Genomic DNA, 26,875 nt, shown 5'->3' with positions numbered 1-26,875 from the left:
GGCAGTGTGTCGTCTGTTGTTCTCAGGATGGCGCGTCAGCTGCCGAGTCTGGTGCAGATTCCAATTTCTAAAACAAGTGTAAATGAGTTGCTAGTGAAGTGAAAAATGAAGTGAAGATCATGGAAAGCTTAGTGGAAAAGATTTAATACTGTAACTAATATTTTTGGTGTTCATTTATGTAGGTGTGGGATTGTCAAGTGAAGGTGGCAGTGTGGCTTCTGCTGCCAAATCTGGTGTTCCTTGATATTGATATTGAAATAGCCTGTTGTTCCTGAGTTTAGTGTTCATTGGTGCTTTATTAGTAAGAAAATGAATTTGTTAAGTCAAGTTTAGTCACTCTTTTTGGCCTCCAGAACCTAACCCTATTTTCCCCATTGATTACATGTAATTATATATCACGATTTAGTATATAGCGAACATTGTTGGACTATACCTCGAGATATATCCGACCCTACTGTACAAGCTTCATTGTAGGGAGCTTAACACACCCCCAAGTCATTTATCATTGCTAGTTTAGTCACTTGGAAGAATCTGTGCATTTGGGCTTTTTCGTTGAAAAGTGGACTTTGAGTCTGGATCTGGGGTCAGTCTACATTCTCAAGTACAGTAGTCCGGTTTTAGACAAATCAGACTTCAAGGGTCTTGAGTTTATAAAATGATTGTCTTCCTTTTTAAGTGTTTGTACATTCAACCAAAGATGCACTGACCTCACCCTGGGTCTTGTACTGACAATTTTACCTGGCAATACAATGTACAGCATGCCCTTCAAATTCACGGGGATTAGGTTCTCAAAATGGCCGCGAATCATCAAATCAGCGAATAACATTTGCTGATTGGGGGGTACAATTTTACTTGTGTATAAAAAAAATGTATATTCCGTTTGTGTGTTTGCCCTTAGGACAATTATTTCCTTTACCTGTATTGTATATGTGTGTGTGTGTGTGTGTGTGTCTACACACACACACACACACACACACACACAAAACACACACACACACAAAACACATACAATTAAATATTAATGGGAAAATACTCTCACAAATAATCAGAAACAAATGTATATTAAAAATGTTGAGTCTACCCTCAAGTCTACTCTGTGCTTTATTAATAACAAAGCACGGAGTAGACTTGAGGGTAGACTCAACATTTTTAATATAAGTACATTTGTTTCTGATTATTTGGGATAGGATTTTGCCATTATTATGAGTTTTGTGTGTTGTGTCTACACACACACACACACACATATATACAATACAATACAGGTAACAGAAATTACTGTCTCTAGAACAAATGGCTCCCTGTCCCAGCTGCGAACATGCCGGCAACTTTAAAACTACCCACAGACATTCTTGGGTACATCCAGGGTGTCATCCGTGAATAATAGAGGACCATGAAATAAAAATCCACGAATTATCCGAGCGGACTGTACTTCGTAAAGTAAAGCTGTATGTAAAGGCGATTGTGATTGGTAGATCTGTTTTTGGGTGTATCACTGTCAGGATAAATATTAAACAATCCAAAGGAAGCATTTTTATAATAAACTACAGTAAACCCTTGTTATTCGTGAGGGATAGGTTCCAAGGAATGGCACGAATAGGCAAAACCGTAAATATCAACTTATAATAATAATAATGGAAGCCACTCAAAATTGAGGATGGCCAGCCCAAGGGCCACCTAGGCGTGAATTTGTTTAAGGTGTAGAAGCTGTCGCCAACACAGAAACGACACCCTAAGTTAACTAGCTGCATGGCCCAGGGTCAAGGAATAGTCCGAGAAGACCGAACAACTCGCCAACTGCACTGGCCAACCATTACCCCGGAATACGATCCGCAAATCGATTAACATCCAGGTTCCCAATTACCGTTGGGTAGACAGAGGCAAATGGCATAAAGAAACTTGCCCATAGCTTCACCCTGCCCGAGGATCGAACCCGGGTCCGCTCGCTTGTGAAGCGAGGATGCTGACCATTACACCACAGGTCGCCTACCTTAGTGCACTACTGTACACCTATACCAAACAACTGACCAGCCACAGCACCACTCATCCCATTTTTTAACTTCTCTAATAATAAAACTTTCTTTGTCAGAGACATCACTGACTACTGCCTTTAACATTTCACTCTATAATAGCATCACTAGCACTGACACTAGGCAGTCTTTTAGGAGCCATTTCACAAAGAAACACTAAAGTCTTGAGAGTAAAACAAGATGCTGCGTGGGGTGACTTCTTGTACTGCGGGAAAAAGCTTGCAAGCTAGCCACCGCAAATCGTCGAAATTGCGAATCGCAAACCTGCGAATGGGAAGGGTCTACTGTATTCAGCATTACTTAACATTATGAGAACTTTCCAAATTTTCATATACGGTACTTGCTTAAATAATGAAGAAAATTATATTAATGAATTAACAACTCACCTACAACCACAGCTGCCACAAGATTCTCATGTAAAATTTTCTTCATTACTTAAGCACATACACAAACATTTGGAAAGTTCTCATGATCTTAAATAATGCAGAATAGTTTATTATAAAAAGGCTTCCTTTGGTTTGCTTCTTATTTATCCTGACAGTGATATACCCAAAAATAGATCCACCAACCACAATCACCTTTACATATAGCCTTACTTTCCCGAGTATTGCCAGGTAAAATTGTCAGTATGAGACCCAGGGTGGGGTCAGAATGATAGACATTATTCATTATGTGCACTGGTAAATTAAATAATTAAAAAAAATAATAATTGGAAAATCTTAGCAAATAACATGTTGGAAGGGGAGCAGTTCAACATTACAGCTTGTTTCCGATGGTAACAAAGTCATAAAAGGCTGGTTGAAAATTGTAAGATACGACAAAGATTATATATGGGAGATAAGCTAAGTGAAATAATATGTATGTTTGGTGGGGTGTACAGTAACTTACCTAGGAATGAGACCATCCATCTCAACCCAGGAACCTCCAACAGGGATGAAGCGCCCTGCCTTCACTTGAGTCCGGATCTTCTCAAATATTGCTGGGTAATGGGACTTCATCCATGAAAACTGTTGTGCCTAAAAGGAGAAAAAACAAACAAAAACATTCATAAAAAAATATAAAAATTAACAATTTGGGATTATAATATATTCTTATTTAATATGTGATTACCATCAAACTGCATACATTATTGGCATTTCCTGAAAAACTCAATACAGGGGTCCTGATTATATTTTCTACTTGTGTGTTATATCACAAACAACATGTGATAAACCCATTGAGAGTTAACAACCTGGTGAGGTGGCACTTGCCCTGACCATTCAACCAATAAATTAAATTTTCTCTACAGAACCTAATGGGTGATCTACCAGCTAAATTTAGAGGTGCACAACATAAATTAAGTTACCAAAGAAAATCAAATATTTTTGGGGGGGTCAAAATCACCTTGACCTAACAAATCTCAACCCAAATATCAAAATGCTTACTTGTATCTTCAAAGGAAAATCCCTATTAATGTATGATGAAAGCTTAATATGTAAAATACAAGCAATCATAAAAAAAATTAAAATTTCAACAGACAAGACCAATGCCCTTCTAGCCAAAACAGGAAAGCAGAAATGGCCCAGGTCAAAACAGGACCCATACGGTAAAAAATATCTGCAAAATTCACAGAAGACTCTTTGCTGGAGCTACATCTATAAACTTGTTTTATTGTTTAACTCTCCTGACTACTTAGTGAATTCAGAATCAATAGGAATCTTCCCCCTTAGGTGCGAGAAATCCATGCAAATCATGTTTATTAGTGGTTGGAAATGTGCGTTATGATTCAGAGACCAAGACTAGTTATAGTAAAAATTATCTCGACATATAATTCAAGGTCAATTCAAGTCATTCCTACCCCTTGGGCAACCTGAAAAATGTACAAATAATTTATTGCAATTTATTGTGCAGAAACCTAGAGGGATAGACAAATAAACAAAACCATACCATATTATGCTAAACAAATTGCAGGAAAAAAAGTCCCATTTAATTCTTCCCAAAAAGTCTAGAACTTATTTGGATATTACATTAATATTTCACCTCGGAATAACTGTCCGATTCATAGTACTGTCCACATTGTATTGTACCCACACTCTTCAGATTTGATGAAATTTGGTGTTTAAACTTCCTTTATAAGTAGGGCCTCTGGAGGTTGATTTTCAAGAGATAATAAGTTCTGGTCAAAGTAAGGTCCTGTTGTGACATACAGGATTTGTTTCTAATCTTCCTGAACTGTAAAATTATGAATTTCAGGAATCAACAGTTGCTACATATGGTTCTGCCTGGTAAAATGTCTCAGATTTTTTATTTATATTTAAAAAATTTCTCATAGCCTAAAATACATGCATACCTGTGAACATGCAAATCTCATTTCTGGGTACTCCTCCATCAAGTTCAAGGTTGATGTCCAAGAACGAGCACACTTCCTCTTGGTCTCAGAATATGGCCACAACCATGCAGAATCAATGTGGCAGTGTCCCATGAGTGCCACTGTGTGGGCCCTGGCACCATTGCCTTTTGAGAAGAAGGTGTTTGCAATCTTGCTTGCCATGCTGAAAATGGAAAGTTACATAAAATCAAAGCGAAACTCATCTATAAAAAATAAGTAAAGGTAGCAAATGTGCATAAACAACACACTAACTTCTTTCTAGCAGAGGAGGACAAGACAGTATACATAAAAAAATGAAACAAAAGATTTGTAGAGACTGATAAGTCACTTATTCCAAGAAACTATGACACTATTTTATCATTAAGATAACACAATACCAAGATGGTTAGTTATAAAGTTACTCAAATTTCAGTCAAACTTAAACAGCTATCTCTTAAAACTTTGGATGTGCAAAAGGTAACTTATTACATTAATAAGGGTGACTATATATGAAAGGAAAGATAACTTGAGATAGACAAAAAACTGTTAAAGGAAAGCAATATTTATAACAAATTATATCTTGTTCATTAATACTGGAAAATGCTATGAATCAAAAGATAAGAAATGTCATTACAGTGATATCCTAGTTAGCCGGAATAACTGGTGCAGAGCTCTTACGGGAATGAAAGATTTCTGGGTAATAAGACGACTTTCTCAAACCCAGAAAAAATCCCACATCCCCATAATTTTTCAAGGTACCATACTGGAAAAAGTTTTCCAAAAGTTTAAACTCCGCATCTCTCATGGACAGACACTATTGCACATCCCCATGTTTCTGGGTGCAGGGGAAGTTTTCCGCGTGTCTATGCACGGACAAACACTCTCCCATTACATATAGACAGTAAGCACGAGTGAAAATATTTACAGCTAGCAAAAAAGTGTATAAACTTTATTCACAGCATCTGTTTTAATTGTGTTAGAGAGATGAATTTGATAGAAGCATTTCCCAACACCAAATCATTAAACAAAATATTTGGACATGATATAATGATGGAGACTCAATTCTTTTTATGAAAATGTGTAAGAAATGTTGATAATGGAATCAATAAAATTAGTTCTAATTAAGCTGGAAACACCATTTTTTGCCAAAATAATCTGGAATAGTTTATCTAAAAGTTTTATTCAATAAATATATTCTAAAAAAAAAAATCTATATGACAGGTGAGCAAAACATGAATGGAGCTGTGTGTCACAGCCAAGACAGTACAATTTTCCACTTTTCAATGGGGAAAATTTTCCCGAGTCTAAATGACGGATCATGCATGGAGCTAAATTTATTTATGCAAACACCACTGTACACTTACAATATATTGTTAATACTGTAAACATAAAACATGTAGGTAGAATAAAATATAATAATAATGACTGCCCTTCGTGTAATGAGAATGGCAGGCCCAAGGGCCACCAAGGCATGAATTTGTTTAAGGTGTAGATAGTGTCGCCAACACAACAACCACACCCTATTTAACGAGCTGCATGACCCAGTGTCAAGGAATAGTCCGAGAAGACCGGACAACTCGCCAACTGCACTGGCCAACCATTACCCCGGAACACGATCCGCAAATCAATTAACATCCAGGTTCCCAATTACTAATGGGTAGACAGAGGCAAATGTATGCTACTCCCATACTGTATATACATGCATTGTACTCACCAGCAGATGCTGTCCTTTTGAATCTAGAGTAGGCAGAGACTCTCCACTCAGCTGAATGTAATATGTAACAGTAAATATGCCTTAACACTTGCAAAGGAGGTGGGGTGGGGGATTAGTGGGTCCTGTTACTGGCCTGACCTGATGTAATGTCAGGTCACCCATGTATACTGTATAAACTTTTCTCTCATTTGCGGTGGAGGTGTGGTGTGGGATTAGTGGTCTCATATTACTGACCTTCTGATGCAATGTCAGGTCACCTACTGTCTGGGTAGGGGATTAGTGGGTCTCATGACCTGAAGATGTCTTGAATAAAGATGAAAACAAGGGTATTCCTGTGTTTCTACTTATTGAATGCACAGTACTATACAGGATATGTAACTGTAATCACTTGTGTCCTGGTACAGAAATGCACTGTACTGTACAAGACTAATTGTATGCAAAAACAGCAGCTAGCACTGGCAGCAGAATATGAACTAAGCAATCCAAGCAGCTAGGCCACCCATGCACCTGGCACATGGGGACACATTTATTCCTAGGCCCAGAACGGAGAGGTTTGAAGAGATTTTCTCGGAACCTTCTCAGATTTTGTATGGAAAATGCACTTGATTTTCATCCTTGGAAACTCGTTCGCAGACCCGCAATGGAGGGAGTTTTAACGGAAAATTTCTGGCCCAATTTCAACTCTGGCTATCGGAGAGTTCTGGGGATTGGGATTCCGGTTAATGGAGAGATAAGCATATTTCAATTATGAACTTTGTAACATGTGCTTTACATACACAGTCAATAATAAATTATGAATATCTCAGTACAGGCATCTTCATTCCTACTATTCCAACTTCAATAAAGATATCCGTAGTTTTACTTACTGAAATTATGGTACGCTTTCTCTCAAATCTTGAGTAAAAAAAATTAAGGCACAAACTTCATAATTAAAATGTAAAAGAAAAAGAAAAAAGTCTAGTAAAAATTAAGGGGGAGGGGACATACATATTCCATTACACCTACTCTTCCCTTCCTGTCTCTTGCAAGAAAGTTTTTTACCCATCCCATTATTTTTCAGCCTTGATTATAACATACAGTATAAAGAAATAAAAGTACGTATAATATAGCAGTTTGGAGATAACAGCTACCTATTTTTTTATAAGCACAATATCACTGAAAGGTCAGGGTGTTGGGCACTGTAGATTATTATTTTATTAATATCCACAAAGCATTGAGGGAAACTGAATTGTACTTTACTGGAAATGTCTAGTTTACAATTACTGCATTGTATTTTTAATTTGTGTTCCAAAAATTGTCAGTTGAGGGAAACTCAAGTTAAGACAATGAGAATAAATATCTTAAAATGTCTCTAAATTACAAACAATATCAAAAGTCAGATTATTACCGGTAATCATTTTTTATAATAGTGTTGATCATCTGGTTGCCGGCATAGAGAGCTTCATAGCTGCAGGGATCATCATTGGGGAGAGTTTTGGCCATATCATGCAACACCTCCAGGTCCATAATGAGCTTGTACACATCAGCATCCATTGTGCAGATTTCAGCCCTTTCAATCTTGAAGGTGCGTTTTGGATCTGGGGGACCTAAACAACAAAATGAGTTATATAGTATTCTGTACATAAACAATGATAAAAACCTAATGAACAAAACCATTTTTATCCATCTTTTACAAACAGTACATTAATACAAGCACTCTAACCTATATCATGAAAGAAGAATGAATTTAGTAAGCAAAGCAATCAGATATTTTACATGACATTAATTAATGAGCTAATCATGACTTCAATGTTGATGCCATATGTTCTTCCCCCATATTACTCTTATTTACACCAATTATTTTGTATCTAATTTGCTCCTCTTTCTTTGTCTGGAGTCCATGCCTTACACCCATAAAATAATGCATAACCCCAACTTTGCCTCCATTAATATGGAAATCTATCTACACATATTTCTCAATGTAAAGTTGGCTCCACCCCTATGTTTACCGCTTTGCATTGCCAATCCTCTCTCCCCCTGAAATGTGAACCCTGAACTCTGAAATGTGAATTCGAAGCATTCATTAGTGAGGGAAGAGGGGGAGGGATGTGTCAGAGGTAGGTGTCTTTGGGGTGGGGTACTGGGGGTGAGGAGGAAGTGTACAATGTATCAGTTAATAAGAGAGAATACAATGCAAATTCACGCTTTGACAATAATAAAAATACTGGTTACAATCGGACTAGAGGGGGATGAATTCATTGTCTAAGTAAGGTGTTCCTTTGCAAAAGGGGGCATTTATGAGCAAATGGATTATGTACAGTATATGTTTGAATCTATATCATGAAAAAGCAGCAAAGTTTTGTTTAACCCCTTGACTACGAGATGGCACTTTCCCAGCTGAATAAAATCGTCTGGCAGTAGCCAGAACAAAATAGAAAAATAAGACATTTTAATGAAGGGATTAATTAGCAATCAAAACAATCAGGAAGTGGGGACAAAATAGTTCAGCTGCCAACTGAACTATTTTTGTTCACTTGAAGTTTAAGTGGCAAACGCTAAGTAGTAAACACAGGAGTGGAGCCAGCTATTTTTGTTCCTTCCACTACTCTGGGATAATTCATTTACAGATATATCCAGTTCCTGTATACAGGTACCTGTACTTACTGATCATGCCTTCTTTTCCACCACCAAACATATTATTACAGGCCAATTCAATGTAGTACACCAGTGTTTCCTGGGAACCATTCCAACAACGGCTGATTGGGTAATCAGTTCGCGTTTGGTGAGGAAGACCACCCTCAGCATGACTGTCTACATGGTCATTTTCTGTCTCCTGTTTTTCATGTTGGCCTGACTGACTGTTTGTAGAAACATCCCTTCGTATGTGATGATGATAACCGCCAGGTGACATGCCCTGCAAAATCCATGTTGCATTCTAAATGACCATATTATATTAATCTTGTATTCATTCTGAAATATGACACATGTTAAATGGTGTTTCCTTTCAACCATATTTTATGTTAAAATATTGATGAAAAATATTACAGTATTAACCCAACATACCTTGAGAATTAAAGCATGGTATAAACATTCATACTGTACAGGTATCAGACATTATAATGTGTATACAGTATATACCTGAAGTGGTTCGCCATTCCTGCTCCACAACATAGCCTCAGCTTGGCTATTCCATTGCAACCACACCTGTTGACCTTTCCAGGAATCTGGCACTTTCACCTCAATCTGCAATTTATATAAAGAGTTAGTTTGCATGAAAAAATAATTAAAATGTATACGGTCTGTCTTGATATAAATTATGTTTACTATAAGCTTACTAGGCATAGTAGTACCTCTCTAGTTTGAAAACTATCAGGATTGAAATTTTAGCTTGGTTTAGGAATTTACAAACTACTGTATATGAATAACCTGTAATGTGAATGTAATGGTCTGTGGGACCAATGAATTCAAAACATCAGGTACATTTTTCGAATGGTCTGAAAAATGGCAGATGAAATTCAACGTGGACAAATGTAAAAAACTCAGAATAGGAGATGTAAACAGGGAAACCAGATACCAGATGAACAACGATGCCATAGAGAAATCCGACTGCGAGAGAGATTTGGGAGTAACGGTAAGTAGGAACCTTAAGCCAAGTAAACAATAAGTTTTTGCTCGTAACAAGGCTAATAAAGTACTTGGGTTCATACAAAGGAGTGTTAGTTACAAGACTAGCGAGGTCATCCTAAAACTGTATCTTGCTCTTGTGAGACCACACCTGGATTACGTAGTTCAGTTCTGGTCACCGTATTACAGAATGGATATAGAATCCTTGGAAAGAATTCAGAGGAGAATGACAAGACTAGTCCCGGGCATTAGGAACCTTGATTATAGAGACAGGTTAAAGCATCTTAATTTGCACTCCCTCGAGAGACATAGAGCGAGGGGCGACCTGATAGAGGTGTATAAGTGGAAGGCAGGGCTAAACAAAGGGGACATTACAAAGGTACTCAAACTATCCAACCAGGAGCGAACTCGTAACAATGGTTTTAAATTAGACAAATTTAGATTTAGGCGTGAAATAGGTAAACACTGGTTTGGAAACAGAGTAGTGGATGAATGGAACAAGTTACCAAATATCATCATTAACTCGAATACGCTGAATAGCTTCAAACATAGGTTGGATGCTTATATGAGCAATAGGGGTTGGGTGTAAACGGGACTGCCCAGTATGGGCCAATAGGCCCGCTGCAGTTTCCTCCATTCTTATGTTCTTATGTTAACACTGTCCTAGTGTTTCCAAATTAAATACTGTATAGGTACAGCACAAGGTTGGAAATGGAAATAATGTATAAAACAGTATAATCTGCATCATCTTAACATAGATGTAGCACAGTACAGTACACAATTGAGGTGAGGCTGGGCAGGTATACATATTATTCTAAGGACACCTAAAGTAAAGATTTATACCCCCAAGCACTAGCCCAGTGAAAGGACTGGGTAAGTACAAAGTTGATACCAACACTGATGACTCCAGTACATATTAAGGAGTCAAAAAGTTCTGTGTCAGATTTCTTCTCATTAAAATTGGGTTTGAAAATATAAACAAACTTATTTTTCAATTTATCAAACATTTTTTCATCATGTCAATCACAAAATACAAAAGAAGCTATCCGTGTTGTCATACAATATCACTTTCCAATCCATTAAACACACTTTACAAAAGTTTTATGAACTTCCCTACATATCAGAAAATCATTTAAATGATGAACCAGAATCTTTACCAAGATCATATTAGTCAAGCAGCTCTGTGTTGGTTAAACCTTCATCTCACCACTGTTGTACTTCAGTTTCATTAAAATCCTGACCTACACACACCTTTAGTAAATCTAGTAATGATTACTCTTTTGTTTTCTCCTTGAGCTCCATCCCCAAAATCCTGCTCACTAATATCAGGCCATAATTTTTGCCGCCCTCTCTGTAGTTTCCAAATTAATACCAACTCATATGTGTTTAAGTTTTGAAGAATGCATCCTGATTGTAAAGATGGAGCCAAAAATATTTTGTTTGTGCTATTCTAAAATTTTGAATGATACAGTAACCTACTGTAGACCACCAGCTGGCACACTGAACTAACATGAGCTAGCAAAAGTACTGCCCAAATATTGTCACCAGATAATACAAAGCCATTTTATATCATGTTAACAGAAACATTATCCCAAACTATTATAGCTTTTTCATGTAGATTTTTATATTCAAGATGAGTCTAATGGGACTTAAATGAATGAAAACACTGCCTGCATGGAGTGTCACACCAACCAAACAAAATTTTTTTTCTTAAAAATGTCATGTAGTCCTAGATCAAAAACTAGTTTTCATCCAAAAAAACATAAATTTCTTTTCTTTGCTGTTGCCTTTGTTAATTATTTTTACATGTTTCCTAATTTTACATTTCTTATTGAATTTTAGTGGAAATTATAAACTACAGCAATTTTCAGCACTCTTAACACAGTTTGGCTCATATACAAAATCAACACAAATTAATAAGTTTTCCAAGTAGAGATGTTCTACAGTACAGTATTTTACAGTCTCTAAAATATAAAACACTACTGTACAGTACTGAGAAGGTTGAAATACAGGTACCAGACCATTTAACTGGCAAGCTTAGGACCTGAGGTGAACTGGTTTGCTGGATTTGGTGGATTTCTGCTCCCAAACCTGGTGTGTGCTGGTGGGGGGGGATGGTGGTGGTGGAGTATTAAAAAATCCATGCAGTTCTCAGAAACTTCATTGTCAGGTAGATTTAACATGGAATAAATTGTAATAGGTTCAAATCCTTCTTATTTTGTACTTTGCATAACTTAAAAAAATATACATAATAGATTACAGTAGTATATGAAAATGATACAAAGCACATCATAAAATATAATAGTTCCTTCTGCTTTCAAACATCCTCTGGACGACACTAAGCCTGCCACCCAGCTGACTCAAAGATGTGTGGCTACTGTGTTGTGAGCAAGCCGTAACATTACACTATTAGGCTGGTGGCACAAGGCAGGAGCAATGAGAAAATAGTTCTTTTAAGCTTGGCTTAAATTTAACTAAATCAACTTGACAATCAGTGGTGAAGAGGATAAAGTAAACTTACAGCGTTTAAACTGAAACAGGCCTAACTACCAAAGTCGCCAGATGCACTGTTGACAAACCACTCACTAATTCCACACATACTTTCACCTCCCACACAGAATAAACACCAGTGATAATGATAATAACCACAAAAAGTAGAAAGAGACAAGGACACATACAGGTAGATGTCTGCTGTTTAAAATTGAGGCGCGTCCTACTGTGGCACTACCAAAAGCAAAACAAAGTGGCCAGCCAAACTTGCCAGTTTCAAAACTAACCAGGTTCAAAAACACCCAGTTTTCAGGGAAATCTGAATAAATGGTCTGGTACGTGTACCAAGAAATTTATTACCAGTTTAATCATGTTGATTATATTAAAGAGCATCTAAAACTGTAATCAAGTATTTGCCAGCAAGTCAAACACCTGAAATGAACTCCAAAAGCATTTTCAAAAGACATATATACATACCCTAAACCAATGAGTACTCCACAGTGGTCCAAAGGCTTTTCCAACTGATGTAGGTTTGAAGTCCTGAGTGATTACCTGTTTGAAGGGCCACTGTTCCCATGCAGCCTCACCACCTGGGACACACCAGTGAGACAAACCTGAAAAATCAAGTGTATAAGAACCCTACCAATTGAGATCTAGATACACAAGTTTGAGGTCTTCATTCTGCACACTCAATTAAATTTACTTTAAATTTAATTATCAGTAAATTAACTAAGGTCAACACTTTCTACAAAATAAATCCGTTAATTCTCTTCCTTTTTTTTAATTCTGAGACCCTAAATTATTTGGCACATTCATCAAATTAGTTCTTGTTTACCAATACAGTATCAATCACATACAGTACAGCAAACTCCATCTTCTTATACTTTTTCCTGTTTTACCTTAATAATGTACTTGAAACACCTTTCATATAAAGCAAAACTTTAAAACAATACAAAAAAGAGAAAATTATGTATGTATGTAAGGTACTCTAAAAGGTGAATACATTAATTATTGTATTATTACTTCAACATTATAGACCATCTACAGTACAGTAATACCTCCCCAAGCACAGGTTTACAAAGATTTTGAGGACCGGGTTTCCACATTTTATATTGTGTACAGTATTATATGTTAAAATATCTGAACTGATATACAGTACTGTATACTTACAATCAATTTCCTTTGAAAATGGATAGAGCTTTCCACGCAAGTTGACATCCCGGAACTGCTTGTCTGAGATGTACTTTTCTATACGCTCCAGGGTGGTGCGCCGGTTCTTGTGCATACTGGCTTTCACATCCTCATCCATGATTTTCTGAAACACATTAGGGAATTTGTTATATTTAAATAGTCAAAAGAAAGGTAGGTAGTATCATAGAAACTCAAAAGTAGGTTAAACTATATGGTAAAAAATTAAAAAACACTATAATCCCATTCCGTACAAGTAATTGATATATACATGCTATAAGCTACAACACTTTGGATTCCTCTGTCTTGCTCCATGTGGCATTGTATTGGAGAGAGGAGTCAGTTTTACAAAAGGGGTTGCATTCATATTTTTTTTTTAATTAACCGAGTGATTTTTCCAGGTGATTTTAATGACAGAAGGTGACTTCGGTTTCCAAGGATCTTTCTGAAGATACAGTACAATACAGTATGACGTTTCCCTCCCAAATTATTTTTATATGCTGGGGGATCCATAATTAAGAGATTAGGTTAAGTTATTTTTAGGTCATTTGTGAGGGAAAAGTCAGACAAGAAAAGTGTCTTAGAATTGCTTAAACTATTGATTGAAAATATAAAATTCTGAAGGCTTCATGGTTGTATGAAAGTCAAATTTAACGACATTTTTTAAAAGAAATAAAAGTACAAATATTTGGGAGGGGGCTCTAATATCTCACTATACATCAGGGGTCGGCAACCCCTGGCACGTGTGCCAAAGTTGGCATGTGAGAGGGTTAACCATGGCACACCAAGTGATTTTAAAAACATATTACAATATAAAAAAATAATAGTGCCATTTCAAATAAACAAACTGAGACATCAGCTCAGCTTTAGCCTACACAAAATAGGTAGCTCGGCTTATGATCTTTTTCTTGGGTACTGTATTTTCTATATCTAAGAAATTGGAGTATAATGATATGGTTTTTTTATTTTGAATATGCATTTACATTACTTTTATTGAAGTTACACAATAATTTTTCTATTAGTATTCAATCTACCGAATTTTTTTTTTTGCGGGAGTTACTCAGACCGTCAGGCACAGTCAGTGTACTTTCAGTCGCGGTAACAGAAGTTACTCGTAATTAAGTAGCCACAATGGCAGCTGCCAAGAAAGCCAAATTAGACGTTCGATCATTTCAACCCTCTTGGACAAAAGACTTTGGATTTATTCTAAAGAATGGTCGAGCTGTGTGTGCTCTGTGTTGTGAGAATGTTGTATGCCAGACATCAAGTGTGAAGAGACATTATGAACCGAAGCATGAGAAGACATTTAAGGACCATGCAGACAAGGCTGAAGCAATTAAGAAGGCAGTATCCTGCTATGAAAAACAAAGCAGAGTTATGAAGAATCTGAGTGCAAACAAAGATCATGCAACTGAGGCCAGCTACAAAGATTCTCTGTGTTTTGCTAAACATGGAAAACCATTTATTTAAGGGGATAATATAAAGGAGGTCTTTCTCAACAGCTCTCAAGTTTTATTTAGTGATTTATCAAACAAACACACAATCATCTCAAGGATAAAAGAAATGCCTGCTGCAGCCAGGACTTTAGAGAGGCGCATATCAGACATGGCTGCAAATATAAGAGAACAGCAAACTGTTGCATTAACAAATGCAATTGTGTTCAGTATTGCTGTTAATGAGAGTGTTGATGTAAATGACATACCACGTTTGGCTATTGTCGCCAGGTACAGTGACACAGAGGTACACGAGCAGCTATGCTGCAGGACTATTGAATTTTCCGAACCACAGGTGGTCTTTGTAAAATACATAGTATTATTGTTGTCACACAGTTTTAATGTAAATGATGTCAGTAAATATGTATGCAAAAGGATAAAGAAAGAAATATGAAAATGAAATACCTGTACAGGTAATGTATTTCAACTACAGTAACATAATACAGTACAGTGTAATTGTAATAAACAAAAATAGATAAACAATAACTTCTCATTCTGCAATTAAAATGACAAAATAGTTACGGTATCTGTACCTGCACATAAATTGGTGATGTTCACCTGTAAAAAAGACAAAATATCTGTACAGTTAATGAAATAATAAAGTAAAGAAAATAAAGAACAAATAAGGAAAAATTAAAAACTGTTTTTCCCTTCCATCAGTGTTTTACGCATATCCACATACTGTACTTTTTAGTGACAGATTCACTATAAAACTTATAAGGATTTGAAGTTTTTTGCTTCTTGACACCACACACTCTAGATGATCCAACATTGTACACATCACATAACGCACGGACCGATACGCCACAGTCCAGTTTCTTCAACAGTTCCACCTTCTGTTGTATCGATCAGATACATGTTTGCGGCATTTGGAAGCATTTCCTGCACCAGTATCACCTGCTGGTCGCTTAGGAGGCATATTAAGGGTAAATAACAAGTGAAATATTACAGAGATACTTGAAATACCGAGGAACATACCATACTCCACGAGGATCAGATGTAAACAAAGGGTATGCCGAACCATGGATACTAACGCCAGTGGGTACTAGAGACCGTCCGGCAAACTAAAATTTTGCCGGACGACGGGAGGTGCCAGACAATAGAGTACCGGATTAGGGAGATTCAACGATATTGTTAAAACGTTCATTGATCATTTTGAGGAGAGAGGGGTTGATATTAAAAAAATATTTGCAGTTACAAAATTTAACGCAGTCCAAATTTTTTAAAATATATATTTTTTCCTTTTATTCAAAACTTTACAACTTACATATATACATAAATATTACATATTAATATATATATCAGTGAAATATTTGGATCCCTTTTAGATCCGACAATTCTAAGACACTTTTCTTCTAAAAAAGAGTTTCCGTCGGAAATTCACTTTTTTCGAGTATTTTAATAAAAAAAAAAGAATACCAACAATATTACTTATTTAAAAAGGGCAGGGCTTTGAAGTATAGGAAGGAAAAAAACACTAAACAAACTCTTGAAAACCTGGGTAATATTGCAGTAAACAGCAACCACAGAATTCCGGAAATTCACTACATTCAATCAATAGAACTATTTTTCTATGATCATTTTCTTATATTACATTAGGTTAAGTTAGGTTAGGTAAAAAAAAATTATCAAATCCTTTGGTTGCTGTAATCTGCAATTTTACCAAAACCTGACCAAACGTTTCCGAACCTTTAAAAATTCTAAAATTCTAAAGTTTATCTTATTCGTGTTTTTGGTGTTTAGTGGGCGAGTGTTGTATTCAGTTTTTAGTATGTTGGTGTTGTTTTTTGGTGTTCAGATGTGGAGGGATCCATAAACTCTTAGTGATTCTTAAAAAAGATACAAGTTAGGAAATGTTAGATAAGGTTTTCAAAGGGTTTGTGAAGTGTTTTTTCAGCATTTTACCCTACATTTTCCCTCTACTTCAAAGCCCTGCCCACTTTGAACAAGTAATAGTTGGAAATTTTATTGGCTAAAATACTTGAAAAATGTAAGTTTCTGACGGAAATGCTATAGAAGAAAAGTGGGTATTATTGCGTTTACACACCGTTCATTCCTACCACTAATGTATTATCATATTCGAATAAGACGTCTAATTATAAGATAATTTTCATCTATTACATTACCGGCGGAAATGTATAATAACGGAGATAGCTTTTCCCCCTAAAATTCTATTTTCTTCCATTATTTCCCGCCATTATCGTCTGCCTCTCACCCAACACTGCGTGTCTCTCGCGTCTCCTTCATAAATCATGACGCGCATGCGTATCCGTACACGTCACGCGGCCAATCAAAAGCGTTTTTGCTAATTCAGAGTATATTTGGCCCAATGAAAATCGAGTTTTATTTTGGATCTCTCATATTTTGAAGTTCAAGTTCAGTTCCAACCATGGAAGTCTGCGATGGATGTCACCTAAAGTATATGGAGCTGATTGCGAGTTTTAGGAAAAAAAAACGTAGAAACTATAGCATTTTTTCGATCGCATGGTGTTCTTCCAACTTCAGTAAAGTGTACTAAGAGCAAGACGGAATGTAAATGTCGCAAAGACCAACATATGTGGAGTTGGGTAAGAATCCCAGAATGCAACGACGAACAAGAACCAGGCCAATAAGGTAAGAAATAGGTGATTCCATCATATGGTGAGAGTCAGTTAAGTTAGGTCAGGTTGGGTTTTTGTTTTTCTAGTGTTTTTTGTGTATTTTTTAGTTGCTTAGCCACGTTTTTTTTCTCGGAAAACATCAAACGAAAAAAAAAATCGCAAAAACACCCCGGCTAATTTCCGCTTAAAATGAAGGTCGTATTCGGTCTAAACACACACAAATGCACTAGAAAAATAAATTTTTTATTTGCTAAAAGTGAACGGTGTGGCAATGCAAATTTACCGAAAAGTGTCTTAGAATTATATAAACTGTCGATTCCAATACTAATTAAAACCTAAAATTTGCGACATGACCAAAACTATAATAAAACCCTGAAGTCAACTTCTCAGAAATTACTATATTTTTTAACAAAGACTAAGAGCATCTTAAATTAAAAGAAAATGATAGATCATTCCACACATGTTATTCGTACAAGCCACTACAGCTATGCAAAACACTTATCTTAAACCCGGTTGTAAGGTCTTGTTATTCCTAAACCTTTCGTTATATCCATTACTTCTGTTGACTGTGTCTGAACACTTTACTTTACCCTCTTCACCACTGATGGCTCGTTAGTCGCTTGGGCGATCGGTCACGTCTCAATGAAAGTTTCACATCACTATTTAAAACACGTAATGATCTTAACCGCCACAGAGTGAAAGCAACAGTATTGTATAATGCTTGCTAACCACTTGATGCTGGTCACGTATTTCAGTCTTTAATTCTTTTCGACAAGACGTCTCGACTGTAGGCATGGCTCGGGCATAACAGGATCCAGACTGTATCTGAACTTGTGCCAGTGCCGTCCCAACATTATCTGGCAGATTATTCCAAGAGTTCACACAATTTTGACTCCAAAAAAGTTTGCTCTTACAGTATTCTGCACTTGTAATACAAGCGTTCTAAAATGTCTAGGTGCCCAAGGTGTCGAGTGCAGGACAACTTCTGTAGACAGATAAGGTCTTCACTCATGCACTGATATCGTGCGGCGGTAATCTAACGCACTCAGACGAACGAGTAAAATATCGGGTATAAAATTTAACTATAGAATTTCACTAAATAGAAATAAATACTTACCAAATTTAATTTACAAAAATATAATTTGGGGTCTTCTTAAGCGATGAAGAACACTGTCACGGAGTATCAACGCAATAGGGACGAGTAATCGGATGATCAACTTGGCCCTGGGATGCCTGTACTCCACCTCCCTTTGTTACCAAGTGACAACAACGGTGCAGTGTGCACAGCGAGTCAGCAACCGGTCTCCCCAGCCCGGCTCACAAAGTCACCCTTCCTTGAAGCTGTTCCGAGCATTCTGAACCAGTTTGAACCATAATATACCTTTTTCCCTTGACGATTTGTCTGAAAGATTAAAAAAATATATAAATATTGTTGATTACGATTCATACAAAGGATGCTTTGTTAGTAATTTGTTCTGTTATTCACTAGCCAAAGTATTTGAATGGGTAAAAAATTTTGAACGACATAAACAGGGAAGCCTAGCATAGACATCCATTTCTGATTGTATTAGTTTTCTCTCAAAAGTGAAAGCTGTTTCAGTTCTGTTAGGTTGACACAGCAAATCATGGGTGTACATAGGTGACCAGACTGGTGCCTGCACTTCGGCACCTCAGCTACCCTGAGAGATTGGAGCGCCTGAACTTGCCTAGCTTATACTACAGACGGGCAAGGGGGGACCTAGTTGAGGTGTATAAACATCTCAGGGGGCACTACTCAGTTGAGTGTCCTTACTTGGAGCTGGCGGACGCTCGCCCCACAAGGGGTCACAGCTCAAGATTGAAGAAGCCGCAAGTCCAGAAAACTGTGAGGGCAAACTTTTTCGGAGTGAGAGTTGTAAACTCTTGGAACAATCTACCAGAGAGTGTTGTGACGGCACCAAGTGTGAGCTCTTTCAAGACAAGACTTGACCAACACTGGAGCGAGTTCAGGTACATTCAGGAGCAGGTGCATGCCCAGTATTTGCCAACAGTGCGTGAGAGACGTGACCGATCGCCCAAGCGGCTAACAAGCCGATCAGTGGCGAAGAGGATACAACGTAAAACGAATATTAAGTTACTAGTTGTGGCACAAATTGGTCGAGTAATATTCAATTCATATTCGAGCTTGTGAAGCCTCGAACCTGCCCGAAGAAACGGCTTGGTTTCCGTTGGTTGTGTTGCTAGGCACACCAGTGATGTTGTAGTGGATTTCTCCCCTACAAACGCTGTTTGTCGCTGAGTAGCCGACCACGCGAATTCCTCAGTGTGTCTCGTGGTCTAGGTCAACCAGTGCCGCCCACGGAGCGGGGGTCAACTACTAAGCCACGCCTACCCCCGCTATTTAAGACCTGACCTCGTGGTGACCTCTCTCTTTTCTACCTACACCAATCCAGCAAGCAACACCACCTCCGCCGCTGCCCGGCGGCCCTCGCTCCCGCCGGCGAGCATGGCGACCCACAAGCTGTGCTCCTCTGAGCACCCTCACCAACCAGCTCTCTCTACATCACGCTTGTAACCACGCTGCCACTTCCCAGCACCAAGCTGCATTGTACATCCAATACAACATGTATACAGAGAGCACATTGTGAGTTTCCTTTCTCCATCCCATCCTGAGTCCGAACAAACAACCCGAACCCCACAATGTACTGTACTTGTTGCCACACTCCAATTTCTTATTTAATTTACTGGTTCTACAAAAATAATTCATAATTATTTTTAATACTGTATCATGAATTGCCTGTATCTTAACACGCAGAGGAAAATTTCACTGTTGTTGTGATGGAAGCAAGTACTACAATATTTTTTTTTGCTAGCGAGTCAATAAAACCTTGGGTCCCTTTTACATAACAGGAAAAGCACTGCACCAACTCGCGGGTTAATTCCATGTTAAAACGTTGAGTAAAGTCAAATTTACTATTGTAGTAATGTTTCATCAAGTATAAAGACCCAACAACACAATAAACTGCTTGTGGATCAATGACACTGAAACAATAAGCACTGACCCACATTGTGTTCACAGAAGAGGGTATTAGAAATAAACTGTCCAGGCTAAAGGTCCATAAGAGTCCTGGACCTGACATGGTGCATCCTAGAGTGCTAAGAGAGCTGTGCAACGAGCTTGCAGAGCCCCTGAAGATTCTGTTTTGTAAATGCCTGGATGAACAAATGGTCCCTAGTGAATGGAAAGTGGCTTATGTGAGTCCTATCTTCAAGAAGGGCGATAGTCACTCCACGAACAACTATAGACCGGTGAGCCTGACCAGCATAATATGTAAAGTACTTGAGAGTATTATCAGAGATGCAGCGATGGAACATCTACTACGAAACAACCTTGTAAAAGATTGCCAACACGGTTTTATGCCGGGGCGCTCTTGCTTGACACAATTGCTCAAGGTATTGGATATTTGGACACATATTCTAGAACGGGGTGGTAATATCGACAATATTTACCTAGATTTTGCCAAGGCTTTCGACAGTGTACCCCACGAAAGGCTGAAAATCAAACTGGAAGGGTACGGAATTCGGGGAAATGTCCTAGCGTGGATAGAAGACTTTCTACATGACCGCAAGCAATGTGTGGTGATTAATGGCACGAAATCGTCATCTGTACCTGTAACAAGTGGGGTACCGCAGGGTAGTGTATTGGGCCCGCTGTTGTTTGTTTGTTTCATAAATGATATGCCTGACGTTGTACACTCCTCCATACAAATGTTTGCCGATGATGGCAAGTTATTTCGGGAAATTAAGAACCAAGCGGACTGTGAAGAGCTGCAGAAGGACCTCTGTGGGCTCCAGGAATGGTCGAAGGAATGGCTGCTGAGATTCAATGTCACGAAGTGTAAGAGGATGCACCTGGGGCGTACCAACGGTAAGGAGGCGTACCATATGTCCCAACGGGATGAAGAAAATGTACTAGTTGAGACTGTGTGTGAGAAGGACCTAGGTGTGTATGTTGACAATGAGCTGAAGTTCTCGGGCCATTGTGAGAAGAAGGTAAATCAGGCAAATAAATTATTGGGTCTTATAAGAAGGTCGTTCAGATATCTAGACGGTCCGTCCCTCGTGACGATCTTCAGGAGTGAAGTGCTTCCCCATCTGGAGTACTGTCACCCCATCTGGTCCCCGAGATATGCTAGGGACTGTCAGTTGGTTGAAAATGTTCAAAGGAGGGCCACCAAACTGGTGCCTGCACTTCGGCACCTCAGCTACCCTGAGAGATTGGAGCGCCTGAACTTGCCTAGCTTATACTACAGACGGGCAAGGGGGGACCTAGTTGAGGTTTATAAGCATCTCAGGGGGCACTACTCAGTTGAGTGTCCTTACTTGGAGCTGGCGGACGCTCGCCCCACAAGGGGTCACAGCTCAAGATTGAAGAAGCCGCAAGTCCAGAAAACCGTGAGGGCAAACTTTTTCGGAGTGAGGGTTGTAAACTCTTGGAACAATCTACCAGAGAGTGTTGTGACGGCACCGAGTGTGAGCTCTTTCAAGACAAGACTTGACCAACACTGGAGCGAGTTCAGGTACATTCAGGAGCAGGTGCATGCCCAGTATTTGCCAACAGTGCGTGAGAGACGTGACCGATCGCCCGGGCGGCTAGCGAGCCGATCTTTTGGTGAAGAATATAAATGAAAAGAGACGTGACCGATCGCCCAAGCGGCTAACAAGCCGATCAGTGGCGAAGAGGATAAAAGGCTGCAATATAGCGATACTTCCTACCAGGCTTCATACTAACGCACCTTGTGGTGTATATTGTACATGCCGCTATACCACGACATAAATACGGCGATATGAATAGACTGTAGAGGAGACCCACCTCTTGTCTTTTAACTACCTTCAGACGCGTTTATTTGACATATACCATCTACTGTAACTTGCTCTGATCTTGTTTACAAACTGACCGCCATAGCTAGTAGTGACCGAAAAATGGTGGCCTGCTAGGCTAGGACACCACCCTAATGTTCTTGGTTATCTTGTTCATGATATGAGCAGTTTGCCTTCGTGTTCATTCTTACATAAATTCGCCAGTGTTTATCTAAGCAGCTTTGCAATGAGTGAGTTGCGTTGCCTGGAGGTGTGTATTACCTGTAGAGGGAGGAGCGTCTGTCACTGTGCGCCTGACAATCCTCTCTCTTCCCCAGGAGGAACAAAAGACGAGTTTTAATTTGCATCCAGTCCATTATTTTAACATTGAACTAATGGTCTTCGTCAATTAATAATATATATAAAGATATTTTTCACGTCTATTCAATCAAAATAACAAACATTGAGGGAAGACTCGTTAAAAAAGTCATGTAACAAAGGAACGTCCTGTCATTCAACACCCGAACGTCAATACACTTATTGAAATCAATATGAAGTAACTAATCCTAATGCAAATAGGATTTAATTATGTTAAGATAACTTTGGTTGATTTTCCTGGGTTATGTTTGAATGGAGAACAGGTATTTTACAACTGCCGGACAGACACCTTGCTTGTCCTGGACAAATTCACGTATTATAAGATACACATTCAGACTACCCCTCTCCCCTCCCTAAAGTACACACGGTAAAGACCAAAAACAACACCTCTGATATCCCACGAATTGTATTACCACGACACACTGATATCGCCAACGGCTGTGACATCATCAACTGGTGTGATGTCCACACCAACCGCTGTGACATCATCAACTGCTGAGACGTCATCAGCAACGGCTGTGACGTCATCACCAATTGCTGTGACGTCATCATCAGGTTAGAGTAGGTCAGGTTAGGTTAGAGTAGGTTAGGTTAGAGTCGGTCAGGTTAGAGGAAGTCATGTTAGGTCAGAGTAGGTCAGGTTAGGTCAAGTTAGGTTAAAGTAGACCAGGTCAGGTTGGGATTCATTTGACCTTTAATTGGCACAAACACCACGAGAGATTTTTCACCCACGAAAAATAATCAAAATTTAATCAAGATTCTTCAAACTTCAGAAGCAGGGAGTGTAATCAGGGAAGAGGGAAACACGGGTGAACCCGAGGGGGGAGAGGGGAGTGGGGAGAGATAGAGGAGAGGGATAAGTAGAGAGAGATGGGGTAGAAAAGATCCATCAAACATTATGCTGTGACGGGTAAATATATATATATATTTCAATATGTATTTCCCTACAATCTTATTTAGAACTGCTGAATTGCTTAAACCGTTTTTTAATTGTAAAATAATGTACGTCTCCTCAGATGATAAAAAAACAAAACACGTGCAGTGTGTGCTTTGGCGTACCCAAAGGCTCAGTACTTTTGTTTACCATTCACACTAATTATCAGCTTACTAGCAGTTCGGGCGGTTGGCCTATCCAATGTTAGTACAGGAGGAACTTGTAATGTTTAGTTGGGTCTCACTGGATAACACCCTCCTCACTTATGTCTGGGCCAAACAGGATTCGAACCCTTAATATATTGGTGAGCTACGCGCGTTACGCTGTACTACCACGACCCAAGTAACGCTCGGATTATCTACAGTGATTTCTACACTATCAAGTGCAAACACTTATGGCCTAAATTAAATTGGAATTGTTCGTAATGATCCCATTCCATAATTTACCATGACAACAGCAGCAAGTAGGCCGTGGCGACGATACCTTTCATCTAACCCGACATAAACTTCTACGAACAATGCTTCTTAACATGAAAGAACCAGCCCGATCACCTTCAGTTACGTTGACGATTATCACACTGGAAATATGCATTGCTAATACTTTGTGTTGTCTTCGGTAAATATCCGTATATGGATGTATTATTGTATAATTTTTACTACATAAATTCATATAAAATCAAGGTTCTACTACAGGTGGACAGGTACCCAGCCGTGCAACAACAATGAACCGTTATCAATACTAGAATTTGATTTATATATCCACATGATAGCTTTGGTTAATAGCCATCTTAATAGTAGTATTATCTGTCCGAGCTGTAATATTTAAGTTTCGGCCATTCGGGAATCTTACGAATTCCTATGAATTTAACTGTTGAAATCAGTAGTTTAGACAATACTAAGATACATTTCTTCTATGGCGTTTCCCTCGCAAACGACTTACATATGCAGGGGGGGCGGAGTCCCCCCCCGTTTGAAGAAAATTGTCAGAGAATTGTCTAAATCACTGATTCCAACAGTTAAATTCATAAGAATTTATAAGATTTCCCGGATGGCCGAAACTAAAATGTTACCGTTCGAGCCATAGCGTTCACAATTCCTAGACACACTGCATACACCACTGTCTCCCACTCCCTGAACCCTACAGTAAAACAACACAACTGTTTTATCAACATACCTGCACTTAACTGCTAATAATCACAGCGTAGATCCTAGCAGCCCTAATGGCGCCACAAACTCGAGGTAATCCACAAACAGCGAACGTAAAACCCCAAAATAACCATCAAATACTGTATCGAAACACACCACACACACGTTGCCGCCATTGTTAACGAAACCTTAATGAACACTGGCGAGTGTCGACTCCTTGATGTGCTTCGATTCCGTAATTCATTGGTTCACTTTACTGATTTACATGAAAAACACAAACGTATCATTTATCGACTGGATGGCAGAAAGAACACCATACACGATTGACCGTCTATAGCTCCATTCGTTTTCTCTAATTACGTCTGGCCATCATTACCTTAAATACAATCGATAATTACTAACGAAAATTAATCATGATTCGAAGCTTTGTCGACGACCCCCGCGGATACGACACTAAACTAGTTCAAAACTAAACAAACAGTTAGTTTTAACAATATCTTCAGACTCCTTACGTGAAATATAGTTATATACGATTTCTGTATTTCTTAAAACATTACAGGTACAGGGGGAACAAAGAACCCGGGGTAGGGAACTCAAAAGTATTTTCAATATTGTACCTCCCAGTTAACTGTTTGCGCAGTAGTGATGATCCTTCACGCCGTAAGGAGCCTGGAGTACATGTGTGCGGAATGCTCGATACTTTTCCTATACGTACAGCATCCAGATTTTACGTGAATGTATTCAGTAAGACTGAATCTTATTGTAATTTTCCTACTGACATGATTTGTGTGATAAATTTTAAGTGTAACAATCAGGTTCATTCTTACATCTTACTGCAACGGCCTTTACTAGTGAACATTACACGAGATATTTTGAGCGTTGTATTTTGGGACCTATACAATAACATGCTGGTGGCTGGGCGATGTTTAAAATTTCCCCCATGAGGTTTGTAGCTTATTTAAACCATCATCCTCAAAAGAGTTATAGCTAAAACCATCGTCCTAGCATAAGCTGCTTCTTTTGATAGTTTTACTTACGGATACTGTATTATACTAGGTTGAACTGCGGTGAAAAAAACAAAAAAACAAAAAACAATTGCCGTAAGGATCTGCTCCTCTGTTGACTCCCCAATGGCTTGGGTGTAGCTAGGAAAGGGTAAGAGCGTGCATGGGCTTGTCCTTTAGTTGAAGGTCATCAGTTCTAAATAATAGAATTTACCCTTAATTAATTTCTCCAACGCTACCATGAAACCGCTAACGACACATGGCCGTTACGATATACTGTGTTTAGATCATATCAATAATGAAGCTACGAAGGATTCCCTTAGAAATATTTACATATGTGATTATATTCTCATAACCCCTTACGTCCACCCAGCATAAATGGCCAAAAGAAAGGGCAAAATTATGGAACTCTCTTAGAAAGGGATAAGCAATGAGCACTTGAACTCTGATAAACAGCATAATTACCGTACCTGCACTACGACAAAAAGCCAGTCGCTAATATACTGAAAAGTGACATACAGTACATGAGCTGCCCCGCCAGCTGGTTCTTAAACAAGTGCAAGACTTCTGAGAACACCGACACCCTCCTGACAAGATCCATCTAGTTTGCTGACATCCTTCATTGGGAGTTCTATCTAGCTTCACTTGGAATGTGATGGTAAGTTCCTCCATGCCTGTGTGGGTAAATTGCACAATTACTAAGATTCCAAAACTATTTCATAAGAAAACAAGCGAAAACAAATTGCTAAGCAAAAATTCCACTTAAAATAAAATGTAAGTTGTAATGGAAGTTGATACCTTGCAAAATATTATAATGTTGCTCAGGATTTATTCTTTCAAACTTCAGTAATATAACTATTGACATATACAAGAATATTACGAATTTTCTCTTTATAAATAACTACCCAGCAACAGTACATCTGCTGGAGTATAAATTCAAGGATAAAGAAATAACACAAGGTATGTACATGCTGTCTTTATATTTCCATAACATTACACTCTCGTGATTTGTCTTACCACTGATTGGGTGACCGAAAAAGCATCATAATATATTCAAATGTACAAACATTACCTATTTGTCTCTAGATGTGCTAATCATTACATGTGTACACA

At 38.4% G+C, this 26,875-nt stretch overlaps 1 protein-coding gene across 5 annotated transcripts in view; it reads right to left on the bottom strand.

Annotated features, from left to right (window-relative positions):
- The window catches only part of LOC121874157 (alpha-mannosidase 2C1-like), a 42,651-nt gene extending 23,953 nt beyond the window's left edge, over nucleotides 1-18,698 (bottom strand). The window contains exons 1-8 of one of the 5 annotated variants that reach the window (XM_042378133.1): nucleotides 18,580-18,698; nucleotides 13,352-13,496; nucleotides 12,659-12,795; nucleotides 9,206-9,310; nucleotides 8,732-8,981; nucleotides 7,476-7,674; nucleotides 4,357-4,558; nucleotides 2,916-3,043 (exon numbers count right to left, since the gene is read on the bottom strand). In XM_042378133.1, coding sequence (XP_042234067.1) covers nucleotides 2,916-3,043; nucleotides 4,357-4,558; nucleotides 7,476-7,674; nucleotides 8,732-8,981; nucleotides 9,206-9,310; nucleotides 12,659-12,795; nucleotides 13,352-13,490 — 1,160 coding nt within the window. In that variant the 5' untranslated portion in view covers nucleotides 13,491-13,496; nucleotides 18,580-18,698. Of the gene's footprint in view, nucleotides 1-2,915; nucleotides 3,044-4,356; nucleotides 4,559-7,475; nucleotides 7,675-8,731; nucleotides 8,982-9,205; nucleotides 9,311-12,658; nucleotides 12,796-13,351; nucleotides 13,497-15,395; nucleotides 16,241-18,052; nucleotides 18,165-18,191; nucleotides 18,343-18,376; nucleotides 18,487-18,579 lie in introns of those variants that run through there. The other 4 variants (XM_042378131.1, XM_042378129.1, XM_042378132.1 and 1 more) reach the window with 4 other exon arrangements.
- Between the last annotated feature and the right edge of the window lie 8,177 nt (nucleotides 18,699-26,875).

Source organism: Homarus americanus, unplaced genomic scaffold (genome assembly GCF_018991925.1).
Source record: "Homarus americanus isolate GMGI-L3 unplaced genomic scaffold, GMGI_Hamer_2.0 scaffold49667, whole genome shotgun sequence".
NCBI classification, from domain to species: Eukaryota; Metazoa; Arthropoda; class Malacostraca; order Decapoda; family Nephropidae; genus Homarus; species Homarus americanus.
Note: the sequence above shows the minus strand (reverse complement) of the source record. Positions and strands in the feature narration are given on the sequence as shown.